Consider the following 19,947-nt stretch of genomic DNA (forward strand, 5'->3'; position numbering starts at 1 on the left):
AAATCCTGGGTGTGGGGCTTTGGATGAGTATGTCATCAGCATAGATGAGGACCTGGGTGCCCTGCGGAAAGGAACAGCACGCAATTTTGTCCATTAAAACATTGAAAAGCATTGGACTAAGGACTCCACCCTGTGGTGTTCCAAGCTCAAAAACTTCATCAGAGGAGACTGCACCTTGAAACCAAACCTGTGCTGTTCTATTGTACAAATAGTCCCTGATCCATCCTAATAATCTACCTTTGACACCTTTGAGAATGAATTCCTCCATAATAACATCTTTGTTGGCCCTGTCAAAGGCACCCTTGAGATCAACAAAAGCTCTGCAGGTAGCATCCTTATTTATAAGACACTCAACAAAACAATGACTTGTAGAGTGACCTTTTAGGAAGCCATGTACATTGCCAGAGAGTACATGGCCCACCTTGTATATAAGCCTGTTCAATATTACCCGTTCCATCATCTTACACAGACAGCTGGTGAGAGAAATAGGGCGAAACGTGCCATCACCTTTGGGTATTGGGATGACGATGGCTGTTTTCCAAGAGCAGGGAAGCTTGCCTGCAGTGAAAGACATGTTAAATAAATCCAAGATAGGGTTGTCTACCTTTACTTCCTGGAGAGCACTGAGAATATCATAGGTGATGCCATCCTTGCCAGGAGCTGTTGACTTGCCCAACTTGACTGCCGAGAGGAGTTTGTCATGTGATAGGCACACAGGTGTCGTCCAGCAGAGGAACACTGTGGCAAAGCAACTCCATCCTTCGTGGTCTTTGCTGATCAAGCGCCTCCTGGTGTTCCACAGGAAGGCCAGAGAAGGATGAGGCTTCCTTCTACTGCAAGACGAGTTCTCGTGCCCTGCGTGCAGGATCAGGGTCACACACCTGCCGTCTGGACTTGCCCCGGACGCTGTTGACATGGTGCCACACCTCCCGGAGGGACCGGGTCCTACCCACCTTGTCCAGGAAGGAGACCCAGTACTTCTTCCTTTCCTGCTGTCGCAGATCCGTGAGGTGTCGAGCCACGGTAACCATGGCATCCCGTGACTCTGTGTCTGCTGGGTTGAGCTGCCAACGTCTCTGGTAGGCAGCGAGCTTCTGTTGGCAGTTCAGTATGACAGGGTCGGTAGCGTAAGTCCAGCGGCGTGGAGCATGGGCCCTGCTGGAACCCTTGGAGTCGCGATGAATCCCTCGATGGTGTGCAGGAGTCCGTCGTACAGTGCCTCTGCATCAGCAAAGGAGCCCTTCACGGTAACGTACTACGCCACCACATGGACGACGAGGTCCGTCATCCTGGATGGTGGCACCGTCAAGCGCTTCCTGGGCACTGCCGGGGCGGACTGCACAGGGAGAGTCGTCTCCAGGGCGAAGTGGTCGCTCAGCAATGACCTGACAAGATAAGTTTGGGCAGTATACATTGGCATATTGATGAGGGCTACATAATCAAATCTGCCTCCTTGAACATGTGTGGGTGTGCGGCCCCCAGTAAGTACAGCTGTATCTGTGGTGTCAAGGAAAGCCTTCCAGCGCACACCATTGGCATTGGTGGTGAGGTGGCTTCCTAGTTAGCTCTGAGAGGTGATATGTAATGGAGCAATTTTAGGGAAAGACTAGTAAAAGCCACGCTTAGGTACAAGGTTAGGTTGGAACGAATGGATGATGAAAGAATAGTGAAAAAGGTGTACCTGTGGAATGAAAGTGGGAGTAAATGGAGGATGATGTACATGAGAATGACGGAGAGGAGTGGATTACAAGTTGTATGGGGATGAGAATGGCTGGGATTCCGGAATCAAAATGAGGGTGAATAGATCGTGACAAGAGAAGGCAGAGTAGGAAATGAATGGGATGCGAGGAAATGGAAGAGTGAATTAGACAGAGATGAAGTGTGTGGGACTAAATATGTGGAAGAATGAGATGGAAAGAAAGAGTACTCTGGAATGGTATAAGGAGAAGGAAGCCCCGATGTATGAAAGGTGGTATGATGACAGCCTGGGTGGTGATCTCTTCCGAGCTAGAGCATAATGTATGGATGTGAATGCAAGGAACTACAAGTGGTCTGAGTCCCGCAGCAAAGTGTGCCAGATGTGTGACATGGGGGAAGACGAGACGGTGGAGCATGTCATACAGGAGTGTGAGAAGTATGAGAGAGACAGGCATGAGATGATGCAAGTGATTTTGACTGAATTAGGGCATAATAGGAATGAAAGAGTGGAGAAGACAGGAAGGGAATGGATGGTGTTGCTGCTGGGACTGTGTAAAGGGACGAGTGAAAGAATGATTGAGGCTGTGAAGGAGTATCTGGAGAGAATATGGCGAGCAAAGTATAGGGGTAACTAGTGAATATTTTTTTTTTTTTTTTTTAATAATGGCCATCACCCTGTCTTGGGTATTAGGCCATTTATTTATTTTTTTACATTTTTTTTAATATTTGTTTTAGAATAAAGCATATAGTTTTTTTTTAATGGCTTTATTTATTTATTTTTTTTTTTTTAATATCTTAACATTAAGTGACTTCACATATTCTCATGCACGCTTCATTCACACAGGGATCCTATACCTATCTCAAAACTATTGTCCTTTGTCAGGGCATGGGGGAGGGAGGGATAAATCACAATCACACAGGGTGGCTACGTAGTATCACTACGTATTGCATATATACATGAAGGGAAAACATTCACATTAGATCACGCAAAATTGGAAACATACACACTTTCATACTTTTATTTACATAAATATATAGAATAAATACATAGAATAAATAACATAATATATACACATAAATCACAACTCTCTGATTAAATTGGCCTCAGTCAGGTAAATCTAGTGAATAGAATACTGCCCCTCTTTTATATATATATATATATATATATATATATATATATATATATATATATATATATATATATATATATATATATATATATATGAGTTGCCGATCCAACTCCAGAGTGATCCCGAGTCACCTTTAACATCAAGATCAAGATCAAGATCAAAACAGACGCTGCCAACGTTGGAAAGCATATCTGCACGTGCACCAGATTGATCAGGACGAGTCATGGACACAAGTATTGTAGGAGAGGAGGAGAAGGAGGGAGAGGTGACATATGAAGAGAAACTCAAATATGTCAGTGTCATCGCTCAGCCCATGGCGTCCAAAAAACTCACAAGCAGGATATACAAGTTGATCAAGAAAGGTGGGAGCTTCCTCGTGGCCCGCTGGGTTCATATAATTCCACAATCGGTCTACAACTTTTCTTTAACTTTGTGTTACCTGAGTTTTCCGTCAGTTTTACTGACACGAATAGAAAGGAGCGCACAACTGGAAAGTAGACATGTCAGTAAACCCACAGCTATAGACGAAGTATTTATTGTGGACGTTTCTTTCCAAGACTACTTTCCCTCGCAAAATACTCAATTAGTATTAATGCTAGTATAACAAGTTTTGCGTAGAACACGAAAATCCCTGCATAAAGCTAGGTTATGTGTGGTAAATATCTAGGAAGGCGTTTGTCTGACATTGAGTAATAAGAAATGCACCAATTGTTATATTATATCTAGAATACGAAATTAGTACTCCAGACCGTCGGAAAAAAAAAAAAACAAGTATAGAGAAAGGGGCCAGTCTGACATTAAGTAACAAGGAATACATCATTGGTTGTATTTTGATGCCTAGAACGCAAAATGGAATTATTGCAGATTCAACCAATACACCACACGTAACTATACACATTCTCACGGTCTAGATCACACTTCTACGAGCATTTCTAGCCCCATTTTACCCTGTTGGAAATAATAATAACTTCAGGACAGAATTTAGGTAAGGCTAGGTTTGGTTTTCCCACCCTAAAACCCCACTTTTCCAGGATGTCCTCAAACTTGTTAGATATAGGGAAAAAGAAATATATGTTAGGTTAGGTTTGGTTTTCCCACCCTAAAATGCTGCTTTCCCAGGAGGTCCCCAAGTGTTAGACACAAGGAAAAAGAAATATAAGATAGTGTATATTGGTTGACACTGAAAATTTACCCGCAAAATGAGCACTCCTGACCATTGGAAAAAAGGCAATCTCGCAAAGAAACTGTCCCGCGTGCTCATCTCGATTCCCAGCTTTCCCCTTCGCAGCTCCTCTACCCAGCTGATTTGACATCACATATATGGAGCCACGCTATTGGTCAATGAGAGAGAGAGGTGTCTTATCCCCTTATTCGTTACCATTTTCTCTCTCCCTCTCTCTCGCTCCCTCTCTCTCTCTGTCTCTGTCTCTCTCTCTTTCTGTAATGTCAAAATGTCAAATCAGCTTGGTGGAGGAGCTGCGAAGGGGGAGCCGGGAATTGAGGCAAGCACGTGGGATGGTTTCTTTGTGGGAGTGCCGGAAAAAAATTACCTAGATTTTTGGGAAAAAACGGTCAATTTGCCGTTTCACCCATCCATGTTATCTCTAAATTGACTTATGTTTTTCTGGTTTGAAATGTAGTAAATTGATTTATGGAATATGTATAATATCAGTCGTAAATTAAAACTTTTCGAGTCATTACTTTTTTCAACTCCAACTTATGCCTACCTCTCATTCTCAATGATTTTGGAGGACTTGTGGGAAATCATGGTGTTTGGATGGGGAGCATTAAATTGAGTAATTTGCATCACAAAAGAGGTCGGAAATCAACAAAATCACAAAAAATCTTTCAATATACTTTGATGGCGGAGGTGGTGGTGGCGAGGTTTGCTTTGTTATTGTTGAGTAGCGTTACCAATGATTTGCTATGTTTCAGGCTGTATCCAATACATTTAGCTAACTAGCCAAGAGCAACATTATAACTTATCTGGCGGGGCTGCATCCTCCGGACCCCCCAAAGGGCTACTAAAGAAACCATAATATTAAAACCTAGCCAGGGTGTCTCTACACCCTCCAAACTCCCACAAGGGTTACTAACCAGACCCAACATTATTACCTCTGAGAGGGCTTTGTAATGATTTTTTGGACAAATTACAATTTCTCCCAACCAACATTTTTTTTTTTTTTTTTTTTTTGTGCATTTAATTGAGGTTATAATGTTGGGTTTGTTTAGTAACCTTTGGGGGTGTCTAGGGGTTGTAGCCCCCCCTGGTTAAAGGGTTATGATATTTTATTTGGTTAGTGACAAGCATTATATTGAGGTTATAATGTTGGATTTGGTTAGTAACCCTTTGGGGAGGATCCTGATGTAATATTGGGAGACAGCCTTTGCAACGGACCCAAAGCCAGTGGTAGGGAATCTTTGGTAATGTTGCTCAACAATAATATAGCAATGCTTGCCACAACCATGGCTAGCTGCTGCTGCCACTAACAAAGTATTTTCAAAAATTATTTATGCAATTTTGTTGATTTCTGACCTCTTTTGCAATGCACATTACTTGATTTAATGTTCCTCACCCAAACACCCTTGTTTCCCACAGGTGTCCCAAGATTGTTTGGGAATGAAAGGTAGGCATAAGTTAAGTTGAAAAATGTCATAACTTGAAAAATATTAATTTGTGACAAATTATATATATATATATATATATATATATATATATATATATATATATATATATATATATATATATATATATATATATATATAATATACCATCAATCAAATGAATTCAATTCACTACTTTTTTCACCAGAATAACATAAAGCACATTAGAGATACATTGGCTGGGCGAATCTGCAAATTGGCCAAAAATCCCTAAAATTAGGGAAAATTTTTTCTTGTTGCAGGGATTTTTGGGTTTCTTATATAACCATTGATGCATTCTAATTAATCTAACATTGCATGAATTTTTTGTGTTCAACGCAAAATTTATTTATTAGCATTAACACTAAATAAGTATCTTGCAAGTGTCTTGGAAAAATGTCTACTTTCCAGTAGTACATTATTTTTCATATAACATAACATAAATAATAGGATAACAAAGGGCCACCAGGGCCCATCTAGGTTATCCTGTATCAGTTGCACAGCAACCTCGTCATCAGTATTTAAAGATACACTTACAAGTACACAATACATTATATACTAATTCTAAATATTTGGCCCATTAACAGGGCTAAGTCCTGCAGTGAATTCCTCTACAATCTGTGATCCCCATACATGGGGATCATGTCTTGTTTAACTATAGTAAATTTCTTATAAAAACTATCATGCAGTGCTATACATAATTATAAATCTAATAAATTAAAGTGCTTATCTAATCTGTTTTTAAACATTGTCAAACTAGTGCTATTTACAACCGTCTCTGGCAATGCATTCCAGAAGTCTACCACCCTATGACTAAAGAAATATTTTCTTATATCTAACCTGCAGCCTTGCTTTCTAATCTTCCTGCCATGATTTCTAGTCCTACTTCCTTCCTCTAAGGTAAAGAAAGATCTCACATCTATGTAGTTTGTATCTGAGAACATTTTAAATAACTCTATCATATCCCCTCTTATACATCTCCTCTCAAATGAAAACATGTTTAATTCCTTTAATCTATCTCTATACTCCAGGCGCTTTAATGCTGGTATCATCCTAGTTGCTCTTCTCTGAACTGCTTCTAACATGTTGATATCCTGCCTATAATGGGGTGACCAGGCCTGTATGCAATACTCTAAATGTGGCCTAACATAGGAATTATATAAGCTATGCCCCACTTCCTTACTTTTATAACTAACATTTCTATTTATAAAACCCAAGATCCTATTTGCCCTATTTCTTGCTTCTAAACATTGCTTTGAAAATGTCATAGTCCTGTCTATCACTACTCCTAAATCCTATCCCTCCTCTACTGCCTCTAGCCAACATCCCTCCATCTCATAGCTAAAGTTTGTGTTGTCTTTACCTAAATGCATAACCTGACACTTTTTAGAATTAAACTCCATCTGCCACCTGTCTGCCCATGCTATCAGCCTGTCCAGGTCTCGTTGTATTCTGTAATTGTCCTTTTCACCCTGTACTGCACATGCTATCTTAGTATCATCTGCAAACTTTGATACTTTGCTACTAATTCCTATATCTAAATCGTTAATGTACACCAAGAAAAGAAGAGGTCCTAGCACTGATCCTTGGGGTACCCACTAACCACTTCCTTCCACTCAGACATTGCCCCATTTAATACTACTCTCTGTTTCCTATCAGAAAGCCATTCACTAATCCAATCAACTAACCTACCCCTATCCCATGTAGTCTCAATTTGTACACTAGCCTCCTATGCGGTACCTTATCAAACGCCTTGCTAAAATCTAGATATATAACATCTATGCTATTTCCATCATCTAACTCCTTGGTAATATATTCTAAGATATCTAACAAATTTGTAAGACAGGACCTCCCTGATCTAAAGCAAAGCCATGTTGGGTATCTCTAATTAATCTATTCTCATTTAAATGCTCCCAAATACTACCCTTAATGATTTTCTCTAGTATCTTACATACTATACTAGTTAAACTGATGGGTCTATGATTATTCGCATCTTCCTTCCTACCTTTTTTAAACATTGGTGTAACATTAGCTAACTTCCAGTCCTGAGGTATCTCAGCAAACCTAAGTGATCTTTCAAAGATTAACTTAAGTGCTTCAGAAATACTGTCTACACCCTCCCTAAGTACTCTGGCATGTAGCTCATCAGGACCACTAGCTTTCCTATCGTCTAGTTCAAGAATAAATTTCCTAATAATTCCTGGTTTTATATCAATATTTTCTAAAGCTCTTAAACTATTCGTTGCACTGTTTGTAACAGGATTTCCTATTCTTTCCTTAGTAATTACTGAAGAAAATTGTTCATTCAATAATTCTACTATGTCTTCATTTTGATCCACTACTACACCATCTTTTCTGAGTGGTCCAATCCTATCCTTATTTCTTTTATCATAACTATATAATTTTTTTGGATCTTTACTCCCAGCTCTAGCTAGTTTTATCTCTGCCTGCCTTTTACTTTTTTTTTATAACCTCACTCAAATCATCCCTGACCTGTCTGTACCTAATCAAATCTACATCTTCCCCACTTTTCTGCAACTCTCTATATGCCCTCTTCTTCTCTCTGATCTGTCTACCTATCTTGTGAGTCCACCATAATGGCTTCCTGTTTCTCTGCCTTGTATCTTTGTAAGGGATACACTGCATCACTATACCCTTTACTACAACCTTAAAAATATCCCACATCTCCTGTGCAGTTTTATTTCCAAAACTATCTTCCCAGTTTACCTCTTCTAATAACTGACGTAACCTACCATAATTGCCTTTCTGATAGTTTGGGACTGTAGTCTTATTCACTATATTATCCCTACTGGAATTAATGATAAATCTGTGAGTCTGTGAGACTGATGGCTTTCACTAGTAATACTAAAATTCACTAGGTTTTAGAAAAATCCCTAGATGTAGGGATTGGATGGGCAAAGATTTTAACGTTTTATGCACATAAAGCCATTTATGCATTCTGATTAAACCTAACCTAATTTATTGCAAGGATTTTCATGCTCTATGCATAATCTAATTATTAGCCTGAACACAAATCCAAGGGGAAGTGTATAAAAGAAAAGTGTCTTAGAAAGATGTCTACTTTCCAGTGATGTGCTCTTTTTTTCATAACAGTGAGATTAATGAAAAATGCTAACTAGTAATGCCTTGGGAGTTTAGCTTAGGTTAGGTTTAACCCTGTCAATACTGAGATGCATTTTTACCGTGATTTGAGGTATGATTAGACAATGTTATTTGCATTAAGAATAGTATATGGACGTCAAAAGATTAATGGCTAGTCTTTACCTTTTTAATCTCCACATAAGTTTCTAAAGCTGTATAAAATTGCTAAATAGAAACCAGGATGAATATGAAAGTGCTGCATGATACTAAAGGGTTTAATCAGAATGCATCATTGGTTGTTGTTTGTGCATAGAACAAAAAGAATCTTTGTATTTACAAAATCCCTAAATCTAGGGAATTTTTTCTGATAGTCAGGTGCTGATTTGTATCTCTTTTATCTCTTTTTTTTTTTTTTTTTTTTATGCAGGAGGGAAACTAGCCAAGGGCAATGAAAAAGAAAAAAGGCCTACTTGAAGTGCTGGTTTTCTTAGAGAGTTGTAAAAATTTAGCCAAAATTAAGGAACAAATGTCTTAAAACCTCCCTCTTAAAAGAAATCAAGTCGTAGAAAGACAAGTACAGAAGCAGGCAGGGAGTTCTAGTGTTTACCAGAGAAAGGTATGAATGATTGAGAGTACTGGTTAACTATTGTGTTAGAGAATTGGACAGAATAGGGGTGAGAGGAAGAAGAAAGCCTTGTGCAGTGAGGCCACAGAAGGTGAGGCATGCAGTTGGCAAGATCAGTAGAGCAGTTAGCATGAAAATAGTGATAAAGATAGAAAGATGTTTCGGTAGTGAGAAAGAGGCTGAAGACAGTCAGTCAGGGGAGGGGAGTTGATGAGACAAAAAGCTTTTGATTCCACCCTATCTAATAAAGCTGTGTGAGTGGAATTCCCCCAAGCATGCGAAGAGTACTCCATACTGGGGCAGCTAAGGCCCTTGTACAGAGTTAGCAGTTGGAGGGTCTAGAAAAACTGGCTGAAACACCTCAGAATGGCTAACTTCATAGAAGCTGTTTTAGCAAGAGATGAGATGTGAAGTTTCCAGTTAAGATTATGAGTAAAGGACAGACTGATGATATTCAGTGTAGAAAAGGGAGACCATTGAATTTCATTGAAGAAGAGGGGATAGTGATCTGGAAAGTTGTGTCGAGTTAATAGATGGAGGAATTGAGATTTTGAGGCATTGAAAACTACTAAGTTTTCTCTGCCCCAATAAAAAATCTTAGAATGATTAGAAGTCAGGCGTTCTGTGGCATCCCTGCATGATCTGTTGATTTTCTGAAGGGTTGGTCATACCTGAAAGGACTTGGAAAGATGTAGGGTGGCATCATCAGCGTAGGAGTGAATAGGACAAGAAGTTTGGTTTAGAAGATTATTAATGAATAATAGAAAGAGAGTGGGTGATAGAACAGAACCCTGAGGAACACCACTGTTATTAGATTTAGGAGAAGAACAGTGGCCATCTACCACAGCTGCAATAGAACAGTCGGAAAGGAAATTTGAGATAAAGTTGCAAAGAGAAGGATAGAAACTGTAGGAGGGCAGTTTGGAAATCAAAGCTTTGTGTCAGACTCTAACAAAAGCTTTTGATATGTCTAATGCTACAGGAAAAGTTTCACTGAAATCTCTAAAAGAGGATGACCGAGACTCAGTAAAGAGAGCCAGAAGATCACTAGTAGAGCAACCTTGATGGAAGCCATACTGGTGATCAGATAGAAAATTGTGAAGTGACAGAATCTTCCTATTTGGGATAGATTAAAAAACTTTAGACAAGCAAGAGATTAAAGCTATAGGACGGTAGTTTGAGGGATTAGAATGGTCAACTTTTTTAGGAATAGGCTGAATGTAGGCAAACTTCCACCAAGAAGAAAAGGTAGAATTGGATAGACATAGATGAAAGAGTTTGGCCAGGCAAGGTGCAAACACGGAAGCATAGTTTTTGAGAACAATAGGAGGGACCCCATCAAGTCCATAAGCCTTCCGAGGGTTTAGGTCAGTGAAGGCATGGAAGACATCATCAAGAACTTTAATTGATTGATTAATTAATCTGGGCTGGGAGGTGGTGGGAGGATACCTGACTCAAGGCAACTCTCTCTCTCTCTCTCTCTCTCTCTCTCTCTCTCTCTCTCTCTCTCTCTCTCTCTCTCTCTCTCTCTCTCTCTCTCTCTCTCTCTCCTCTACAAAGATAAGAATGATGATAGTAAGTGATTTTTCACGCTAGGTACGTACATTATGAAATAAGCCCATTCAAATTTTAGAGAATAAAAATTATAGTTTGCCTGTTATTGGCCACTTTCTGATGTCAAACAGCAGAGAACATTAATTTTTACAGCAGCTTATCTATTGGTAAAAAAAAAAAAAAAAAAAAAAGTTATTGCCAGCAGAGCACATCAGCACTTTTCTTGGTAATAATATGATGAATGACAAGTAAGCCATCATATCATATACGACCTACTTCTGAAAGGTATCCGGGAAAAATACCACATCATCTTAACCTAACGCAGTCATGATTCAGTGTGGGCATCCTCAGATATATTATGAGGTCTACAAGGAAGTGAAATATGTGTCCTTGTGTTGAATGGGTTAACATCAATTTTTGAACATATAATACATAAATGCACAATGAATCATCTTGACACAAACAACATCCTCACAGACACACCATGGTTTTTGGCACTGATGATCATGTAAATCACAGCTCATTACCATATTCCACAACATTACAGGACAACTCAACTGATGTGACATTAAACAAATTGACACGGTAGTATTGTATTTTGCTAAGCACTTGACAAAGTCCCTCACAAAAGATTGAAACTTAAAGTAAAATACTACAGTATTTCCAGACCACTTCTTCACTGGATCACAGCATTTTTCATGGACAGGGCTCAATTTGTTCTTCTGGACAAATCTTCATCTGATGCTGTTTCTGTTTTCAGTGTCCCCCAAGGCATTGTTCTAGGCCTGTTCTTTTCTTACTGTATATCAATGACATTCCACTATTAATACCTAATTCTTGTACAAGACTATTTGCTGACAACAGTCTACTATACAGAGCAGCAAAGACCAGTGATGACCACAGACTCCAACAGGACTTAGATGCCCTTCAGCAGTGGGAGTGCACCTGACAAATGCATTTCCAACCTGACAAATGTAAACTGTTAAGGGGCTATCATACTGGCCTATGGTACGCGGAACGAGGAATATCTGCTCCAGATAGCTGGAACTTGCTTGGGTTTAGCGGAGCCAAGTTGGGATGGCTTCATATCCATTCCAATTCTCCGTATGTTATCCCAATGAAAAAGTAAACATAATACTGTATATGTAATAAAAACCTTTTATTTAAACTAAAAAGAACATGTCTAAATTTTTCATATTGGAATATCAAATAATATTTCATCAATTTAGAAAGATAAAATATATGTATATATATATATACAGGCAACCCCCGTTTAACGAAGGGGTTACGTTCCTAAAAAACACTTCGTTAAGCGAAACTTCATTAAGCGAACCGATTATAACAAGTTTTACCCCTGATTTGAACTTCCATTGAGAGTAAGCAAAGTGAGAGTGCATCATAGTACAGTAAAAGGTTTAATGAAAGTAAAATTTATGAAGTTAAACATTTAGGTAGTTTAATTTAAGCCATTATAATGTACACTAATGTATGTATGTATGTAACTTTATAATGTTGATGATCTTAACTTTATGAAGGGAGGAAGAGTGAAACGGGAAAGACACTAACCGGCAACCTGTGGAATATAAACAAAGTGCGCATCATTGTACTGCATACAAAACTTAAGTACCACATTTCCACAAGGCTTTCCATTTTATCCATTGTAGAGTCACGAGTTCAGGTGGTTCTTTTAGCTTGCAAGGAAGATACGGTCTCACCAGCCTTCTTTATAGAGTCAGCTGACTTGAAAATAGAGACGGTATAATATGGAGTCAAGATAGTGGCCAGCACTGCTATAGTTTTCTGGCCTCTCTCGTATCTGTGAATAATATCTAGCTTCATTTGGAGAGTAAGAGACTTCCTGGTCTTCTTATGAACACTAGGCCAATTGCAGGGCATTTTGGTTATAAGTTGAGCTAGGGAAGACAAGCTGCTGCTGACGCTGTTATGTTTTGACTGGGGAGTGAATGTTGCGCATATTGTCCATGAGAGGCTTGATCTTGATCTTGATCTTTATTCTATAGGGGTCCCAGGATTTTTCCTGAGGCAGGCCTTAGTACCAGCAGCTCCTGGTGTATTCAAAAGCCTGTCAGCTTGCGTGATGTGGTGGGGCTTTCAAATTTGGAAAAAAATTTCCTGGATAAAACTTTGTTAAAGCGAGTTTGGTGTTCGTTAAACGAGCAGATGGTAGTAAAATGAAACCTTCATTGTAGCGAAATTTCGTTGTGTGAACCTTCGTTAAACGGGGGTTGCCTGTATATATATGGGATCGGGCAGACGTCCACGCGTAGGTTCGAATCCCACCATGTACAGCCTTAAAACACTTTGCCATTTGTTGAGTGGTTTAAAGTTACCTACATATCACCATGATACCCAGGTTCTAGGTGGTTACACTCAAGATGAGCTTGGGCGGTGATATGGGCCCTAATATGGGTACCACTATAAATAAAATTGCCTGCGCCACTAATGGGTGGAAGCTGAACAGCGCTTCCCATACACTCTTCAAGTGTGCCTACAGGCGCTATAGGCCTTACCGTAAAAAAAAAAAAAAAAAAAAAAAAAAAATACATTTGTATGTATATTGTATATATATGTCGATAGTTTGGGCTCATGGCAACCACCTCTGACTCCAAAGTCGCCGTCGTGCACGTCTTGGTTTTTCTCTAGTATTTTTTAATTACTATTCTTCAATAAGAGGAAGTGCAAATGCAATTCCAGAATGAAGCACAGTTTGAGATATAAGCGGCATGGTTTTGTCCTGGTTTATTTTGATTAGACTTGGTCTTGGTTGCTGGGCCGTTTGCCTAGCATAGCAAGAACGCGGCCAGCTTGTGTGTGATAATGTTCCTGGTTTCATACCAAGAACCATGGCCTGCATTCTGCGTATCATAGGCCAGTGTGATACCCCCTTTACACTTCACATACACAATTCCATCCATCACATATACACCCTTCATAATACTGTACACAACTAGAATCTGTTCACACTCATAAATACCTTGATGTTAATTTTTCCACAGACCTTAAATTCAACACTCGCATAGATTTCATCTGCTTAAAGGCCAACCAAATGCTGGGGTTCTTGAGGAAGAACTCAAGTGGCTGTACATGAGACATAAAACACATAACATACAATACACTTGTCAGATCAACACTTGAATACTGTTTTACAGTGTGGGATCTGCACACTTACACACACACACACACACACACACACACACACACACACACACACACACACACACACACACACACACATATGAGGAGAGACTAAAGGCAATGGATCTACCAACCTTGGAGCAGAGAAGAGAGAGAGGGGATCTGATACAAGTTTATAAATTGATTAACGGAATGGATGAAGTGGATAATGAGAAACTGATCCTGAGAGAAGAATATGACTTTAGAAGCACAAGATCGCATAGTAAGAAACTAAGGAAGGGACGATGTCTGAGAGATGTTAAAAATTTAGTTTCCCGCAAAGATGTGTTGAGACTTGGAACAGTTTGAGTGAGGAAGTGGTATCAGCAAAGAGTGTACATAGTTTTAAAGAAAAATTGGATAAGTGTAGATATGGAGACGGGACCACACGAGCATAAAGCCCAGGCCCTGTAAAACTACAACTAGGTAAATACACACACACACACACACACACACACACACACACACACACACACACACACACACACACACACACACACACACACACACACACAGAACTAGAAAAAGTAAAAAAGGAAAAGGACTTGGGAGTGACAATGGAAGAAAATAATCAACCGGTAAGCCATATTGATAGAATTTTCAGAGAGACGATAATTTGCTAAGGAATATTGGAGTAGCATTTCACTATATGGACAAGGAAATGATGAAGAAATTGATAAGTACTAAAATAAGACCTAGATTGGAATATGCAGGAGTTGTGTGGACTCCCATAAAAGAAACACATAAGAAAATTAGAGAGACTACAAAAATGGCTACAAGAATGGTTCCAGAATTTAAAGGGATGGCATATGAGGAGAGACTAAAAGCAATGGATCTACCAACCTTGGAGCAGAGAAGAGAGAGAGGGGATCTGATACAAGTTTATAAATTGATTAATGGAATGGATGAAGTGGATAATGAGAAACTGATCCTGAGAGAAGAATATGACTTTAGAAGCACAAGATCGCATAGTAAGAAACTAAGGAAGGGACGATGTCTGAGAGATGTTAAAAAATTTTGTTTCCCGTAAAGATGTGTTGAGACTTGGAACAGTTTGAGTGAGGAAGTGGTGTTAGCAAAGAGTGCATAGTTTTAAAGAAAAATTGGATAAGTGTAGATATGGAGACGGGACCACACGAGCATAAAGCCCAGGCCCTGTAAAACTACAACTAGGTAAATACACACACACACACAAACATTGATTAGTTAGAGCAAATTAAAATTAACACTAAGGTGGCTAGGTTCATTATAAAGTATTATAGTTGAATGCCTGACATTACAATACATTTAAAGCAAAAAATAAATTTGGATTCTCTTCATATGTGCTGACAACCACACAGACTTGCACTTATGTAAAAAATCACAAATAATCCCATTGGCATTGATCCACATACATATCTACATGGCACAAACAATGAACATGCTCGCAACACACAACCAAGCATACCAAACATATCATATTAACACAGATACAACCAAGCACTCATACTTTCTACATCCCATAAAGGACTGGAACAGGCTTCCCCACTGTATTTTAGACATCTGTACAATAGACACTTTCTCTAAACAAATATAATTACAACACCTCTCAACACTAACAGACACACTTGAATTTCTTCTTTTCCTTCCACACTCAGGTCCCTTCTCTCACCAACCAACCAGAAAATATGGAGATTATGCACCAAATGTGGTGCCCTGTACATTGTAAATCAGAATGAGAATGTGGAACCTGTAGTGTCTGTGTAAACAATGCAATAACCTTGTATAGAAAGTATGGCATCTGTAATTGAAGGAAATAATCATGTCTCTGTAATTACAAATATATCAATATTGTGTTCTACCAGCATGTCAGATATGAGATAAAGCTTGTTTGGTAGGTTAGTTTTTAACATTGCATAAAAAGAAAATTAATGAACTGTATGGGACATGAACTGGACTGGAAACTGGACAAAGAAGAACTAGTTTGAATTCATTGCTTGGGTATTAATGTCAGGGGCAGGTTCATGAGTCTGAGGATTGCCAGGACCATTCTGTTGAGCTCTACGCTTGGCTAGTTCTTTGCATTGTATGTACGTGATGTACCTATTTATGTAAATGTGACTGATCATGGAGTTTTGAGGTTCTTAGCTTGTTGGAGTAGAGTCTTTTGTGTTAGGATCCTCAATTTTGATACAGCATAATTTTTTATTTCTGTTGATACAGTCAACACTGGACAGAGTTAAAAAAGTATCAATCTGATGCTTAACAACAGTTCATTCACTTACCTGGTTCACCCAGCTGGTTGTCTACCCAATTGCTAAGTCAATCCAAGAAGTGCATTAAGTGGACAGCCTGTAACTGCTGGCACATCAGCTCACATTTAGCAAATGCTACAATATGTGTATGATCTACTGTTATCTGTGGTGTATGGTATCTAGAAACTATGGGTAGAGATGTGTGCCATAAGCAGAATGATATTAGCCAGTGTTTATTAATGATGTATGTAAGTAATAGCTGGGAATGTCTTTAATCTTCCATTCATTGCCAGCATTCATATTTCTTTACAATCTCATTATAAATAATCCTATCAATACCACCTCCTAACATAGCATTAAATTAGATCACTCAATTCATGCACAATATGTTTTTTGATGTTTTATGTAGGGGATAGTCTTAGTGTGACCCATACAGGCTCTCAAAGTCTGGTAGGTGCCCCACAAGCTGGGTGAAGCAATAGTGCATATATACAAATAATGCGTAAGTGTTTAACGTATGACAATATCATCCTCTCTCTCTCTCTCTCTCTCTCTCTCTCTCTCTCTCTCTCTCTCTCTCTCTCTCTCTCTCTCTCTCTCTCTCTCTCTCTCTCTCTCTCTCTCAAGGGAGGAATGTGTGATATGTAGAGTTTGAGAAATATAGGTAAATTCCATTAATGTAACTAATGATAGTGTCTTAGAATTGGTGGTATAACAGGTTGGGTTTGGCGAGAATTGTGTCTTAGTTATGTGGTTGGGGGAGGAATGCAGACCCCCATGGTTAGGTTAGGTTAGATTTAGAATAGTGTTATATTAAGGTGGTTTGGGGGTGGGGGGGGATGCAGACGCTCCTCTCTGCATGCTTAGGATAGGTTAGGTTGGGTTGGAATGGTGTCCTAGGTTTGGGGTGGTCCAGGGGGGAGGCACAGCCTTCATACTTAGGATATTTTTGAGGTTGTGTTCAAATAGTGGCTTAGTGGAACTGAGCCTCCTTGGTTAGGATAGGTTTCTGATTGCTGCATTTAGGGAATTTCCTTGACTAGGGAAATTTTCCTACATTGTTCAAAGTTCATATATCAATAATATTATACAGCTTTCCCCCATCCAAAACCCCTGATTCCCAACTATCTATCAAGCTTATTGGGGCTGGGGAGGGATGACCAAATAATGTATAAGAGGTGCTAGTGTTAAGATTTACCCTCTTCATAATATTTAACTTCTCAGTTTCTGAATCATGTTAGCCATTCTCCTCAGCACAGCTTCTAAGGCAGGGATCTCCTCCAAATCAAATGACTCAAGGCCCCACACCTCATGCCATTGGGGATCTTAAAGGTCCACAACATTTTTTTTTTTTTGCATTTCCTTGGAACTCTAAAAGAAAAGCTATACTTAATGCTGTTTCCCATTCCCCTAATATTTGATTATAAACTAGGATGCCAGAATTTTATTCACAAGCAAAGGCAGCATATTTATTTCTCAACAACAGATGACAATGATGTTTTTTCTTTTTTCTCTCTCCTTGGAGATAGCGGGCTGTTGAAAATTGCTTGGCGGGCCTTGAGTTGGAGACTCCTGTTCTAAAGAATCAATGTGCAACTACTTGGTTATGTTTGGTTAGCCAGACATGGAAGAATGTAAAGTTTGTAGAAATTATGTCACAGATCCTGCCATTTCAAACATTTGAATTGGTAATTTCCTACAGTAGGCAATCAAGATGATGGATGTACAAGGAGCTCATAGGATTTAGCCTCAGTTTTTTCTATTTTCTTTTTTAGTTCACCTATGTTTAAATTGATCAGGTTAGTTATTATTATAGCTATGAATAATGCAAAAGATGTCTACATTGTATTTTGCTACTCAATTATTACTTTGATCAGAATCCGTTCTTAACCTGTATCTCAAAAGAATGTAAATCTGAATTTTATTTTTTCATAATGCATGTTATACATCTTTGTTTGTCATCTTCCTCACTTCAACATGGATTCCATTAGACTACTTGATTTTATATGATTAATTAATAGATTTATTTATAGATTTTAGAGGGAGAGAATAAGAGTTTGCATATGGTAGGTAGGTTAGGTTAGGTTTGGTAATATTCATAAATTGACATAGTATGTAACAATGTAAATTTGAATTAGATGTATAATTTCATTTGCTACGCTAGAAATATTTCTATATCAAATTGGAGTGAGTTGTATGTAATTAAGTAAATTTTCCAATTTATGGCAGGCAACAGTATGCATATTAAAGATTCTTATAAATTTTGTAGCAAGAAGCAAATATTTAATGATTTTCTTGTTCTTTCAGCCTCCAAACATAAGTTATGTGTGAGAGATGGATTAAAGGATGTACAAGCAAGGATCAGGAGAGGAGAAACAGGGTAAGAATCATTCTATTATAGATAGTGTCTTATCTCAAAGGATGCTATTCAGAAATGTGAGATGTTGGTAGAGTAAATGTACTTTTGTTTAAAAATTTTTGTAAATTGCTGAACTTTTCAGCTAAACTAGGATTATAATGGAACATTATTAGGTACTCCGTAAAGCAGTGGCTTCCAAACTCTCCTGAGTGAGTACCACTTGGAGGCTCCATACAGTCCTCGTGTACCAACTGGTTCCAGAAAAACTCAATTCCAGCAAATATGAATTTATTCACAAGTAGAATACACAAATTAACTAAAATCTAGGAACACAACTTAACTTAATGTGAGGGATACAGCTGTTTTTTCACCATTGATTATTGCCAGATTATCTTCTTTAAGGCAATAATAATTTTTCTGAGAAATGAATTAGATTTAACTAAATACATTGCTTAATGTCCCGAAAGTGCTCATGTATCACCTGGAAGACTGGTATATGTACCACAGGTTGAAAACCACTACCTCAGTCCTCTTCTGGAGAAAGGACTATAAATGTCCCGAGGTCAGACTGTTCTCTTGGTATTGACTCAAAATGTCTTGACACCTTCTTCAGTGTTCCTCATCTTCTTTTCCTCACTGAAACACAGGTGTCTGAAGCAACTGACAGTCACCCCTTTTATTTTCCTTCCTACTTTCTCTTTTCTCATTTTCATTTAAAAGCTGGATGTTGCATCTATGTGCACAACTGTGTGACTTGCTCTCTTGCCCAAGTTCTTTAATCTTCCAAGTTTTCCACCATCTCATTTTAACTCAAAAGTCACTCTCTTACAAAATTTATCTGTGCTGTCTCTCTCTTCCCTAACTCCTCTGACTATAAGAAATTCTTTGACTATTTAACTTATAAAGTGGAGCACATACTATTACTATCCTTTTGTGGATATCTATCCTTGAAGATTTCAATGTTCACCACCAGCTTTGGCTTTCCTCTCCCTTCACTGACCATCCTGGTGAACAAGCCTTCAACTTTGCTATCCTCCATGACCTAGAGCAACTGGTGCAACACCCTACTCGTATTCCTGACCTTCTTGGATATACGCCCAATATTCTTGACCTTTTCCTTACCTCTAATCCTTCTGCTTATGCTGTTACCCTATTTTCTCTGTTGGTCTTCTCCAATCACAATTTCATTTCTGAATCTTCACCTATTTCTCCAATCCCTCCTCAGGATCCTCTAAAGTGGAGGAGCCTCTGGCAGTTTGCCTCTTCTAGTTGGGGCGACCTGAGAAGGTATTATGCTGAATTTTCCCGGGAAGGATTACTGTTTCTGTGTCAGAGCACCATCTCTGTGTGCTGAGTGCATAACAGAGGTGACAGTGTCTGGCATGGAGGTATACATTCCTCACTTTT

General features: G+C 38.8%; 1 protein-coding gene across 1 annotated transcript in view; it reads left to right on the forward strand.

The window, feature by feature from the left end:
• Window positions 1-2,983: 2,983 nt before the first annotated feature.
• Window positions 2,984-19,947, forward strand: part of LOC123514377 (H/ACA ribonucleoprotein complex subunit 2-like protein) — a 38,439-nt gene continuing 21,475 nt past the window's right edge. Inside the window, exons 1-2 of the mRNA XM_045272260.1 lie at window positions 2,984-3,190; window positions 18,489-18,561. Of these exons, the coding sequence (XP_045128195.1) occupies window positions 3,052-3,190; window positions 18,489-18,561 (212 nt within the window). The 5' untranslated portion in view covers window positions 2,984-3,051. The remainder of the gene's footprint in view (window positions 3,191-18,488; window positions 18,562-19,947) is intronic.

Source organism: Portunus trituberculatus, chromosome 37 (genome assembly GCF_017591435.1).
Source record: "Portunus trituberculatus isolate SZX2019 chromosome 37, ASM1759143v1, whole genome shotgun sequence".
Classification (NCBI taxonomy): Eukaryota; Metazoa; Arthropoda; class Malacostraca; order Decapoda; family Portunidae; genus Portunus; species Portunus trituberculatus.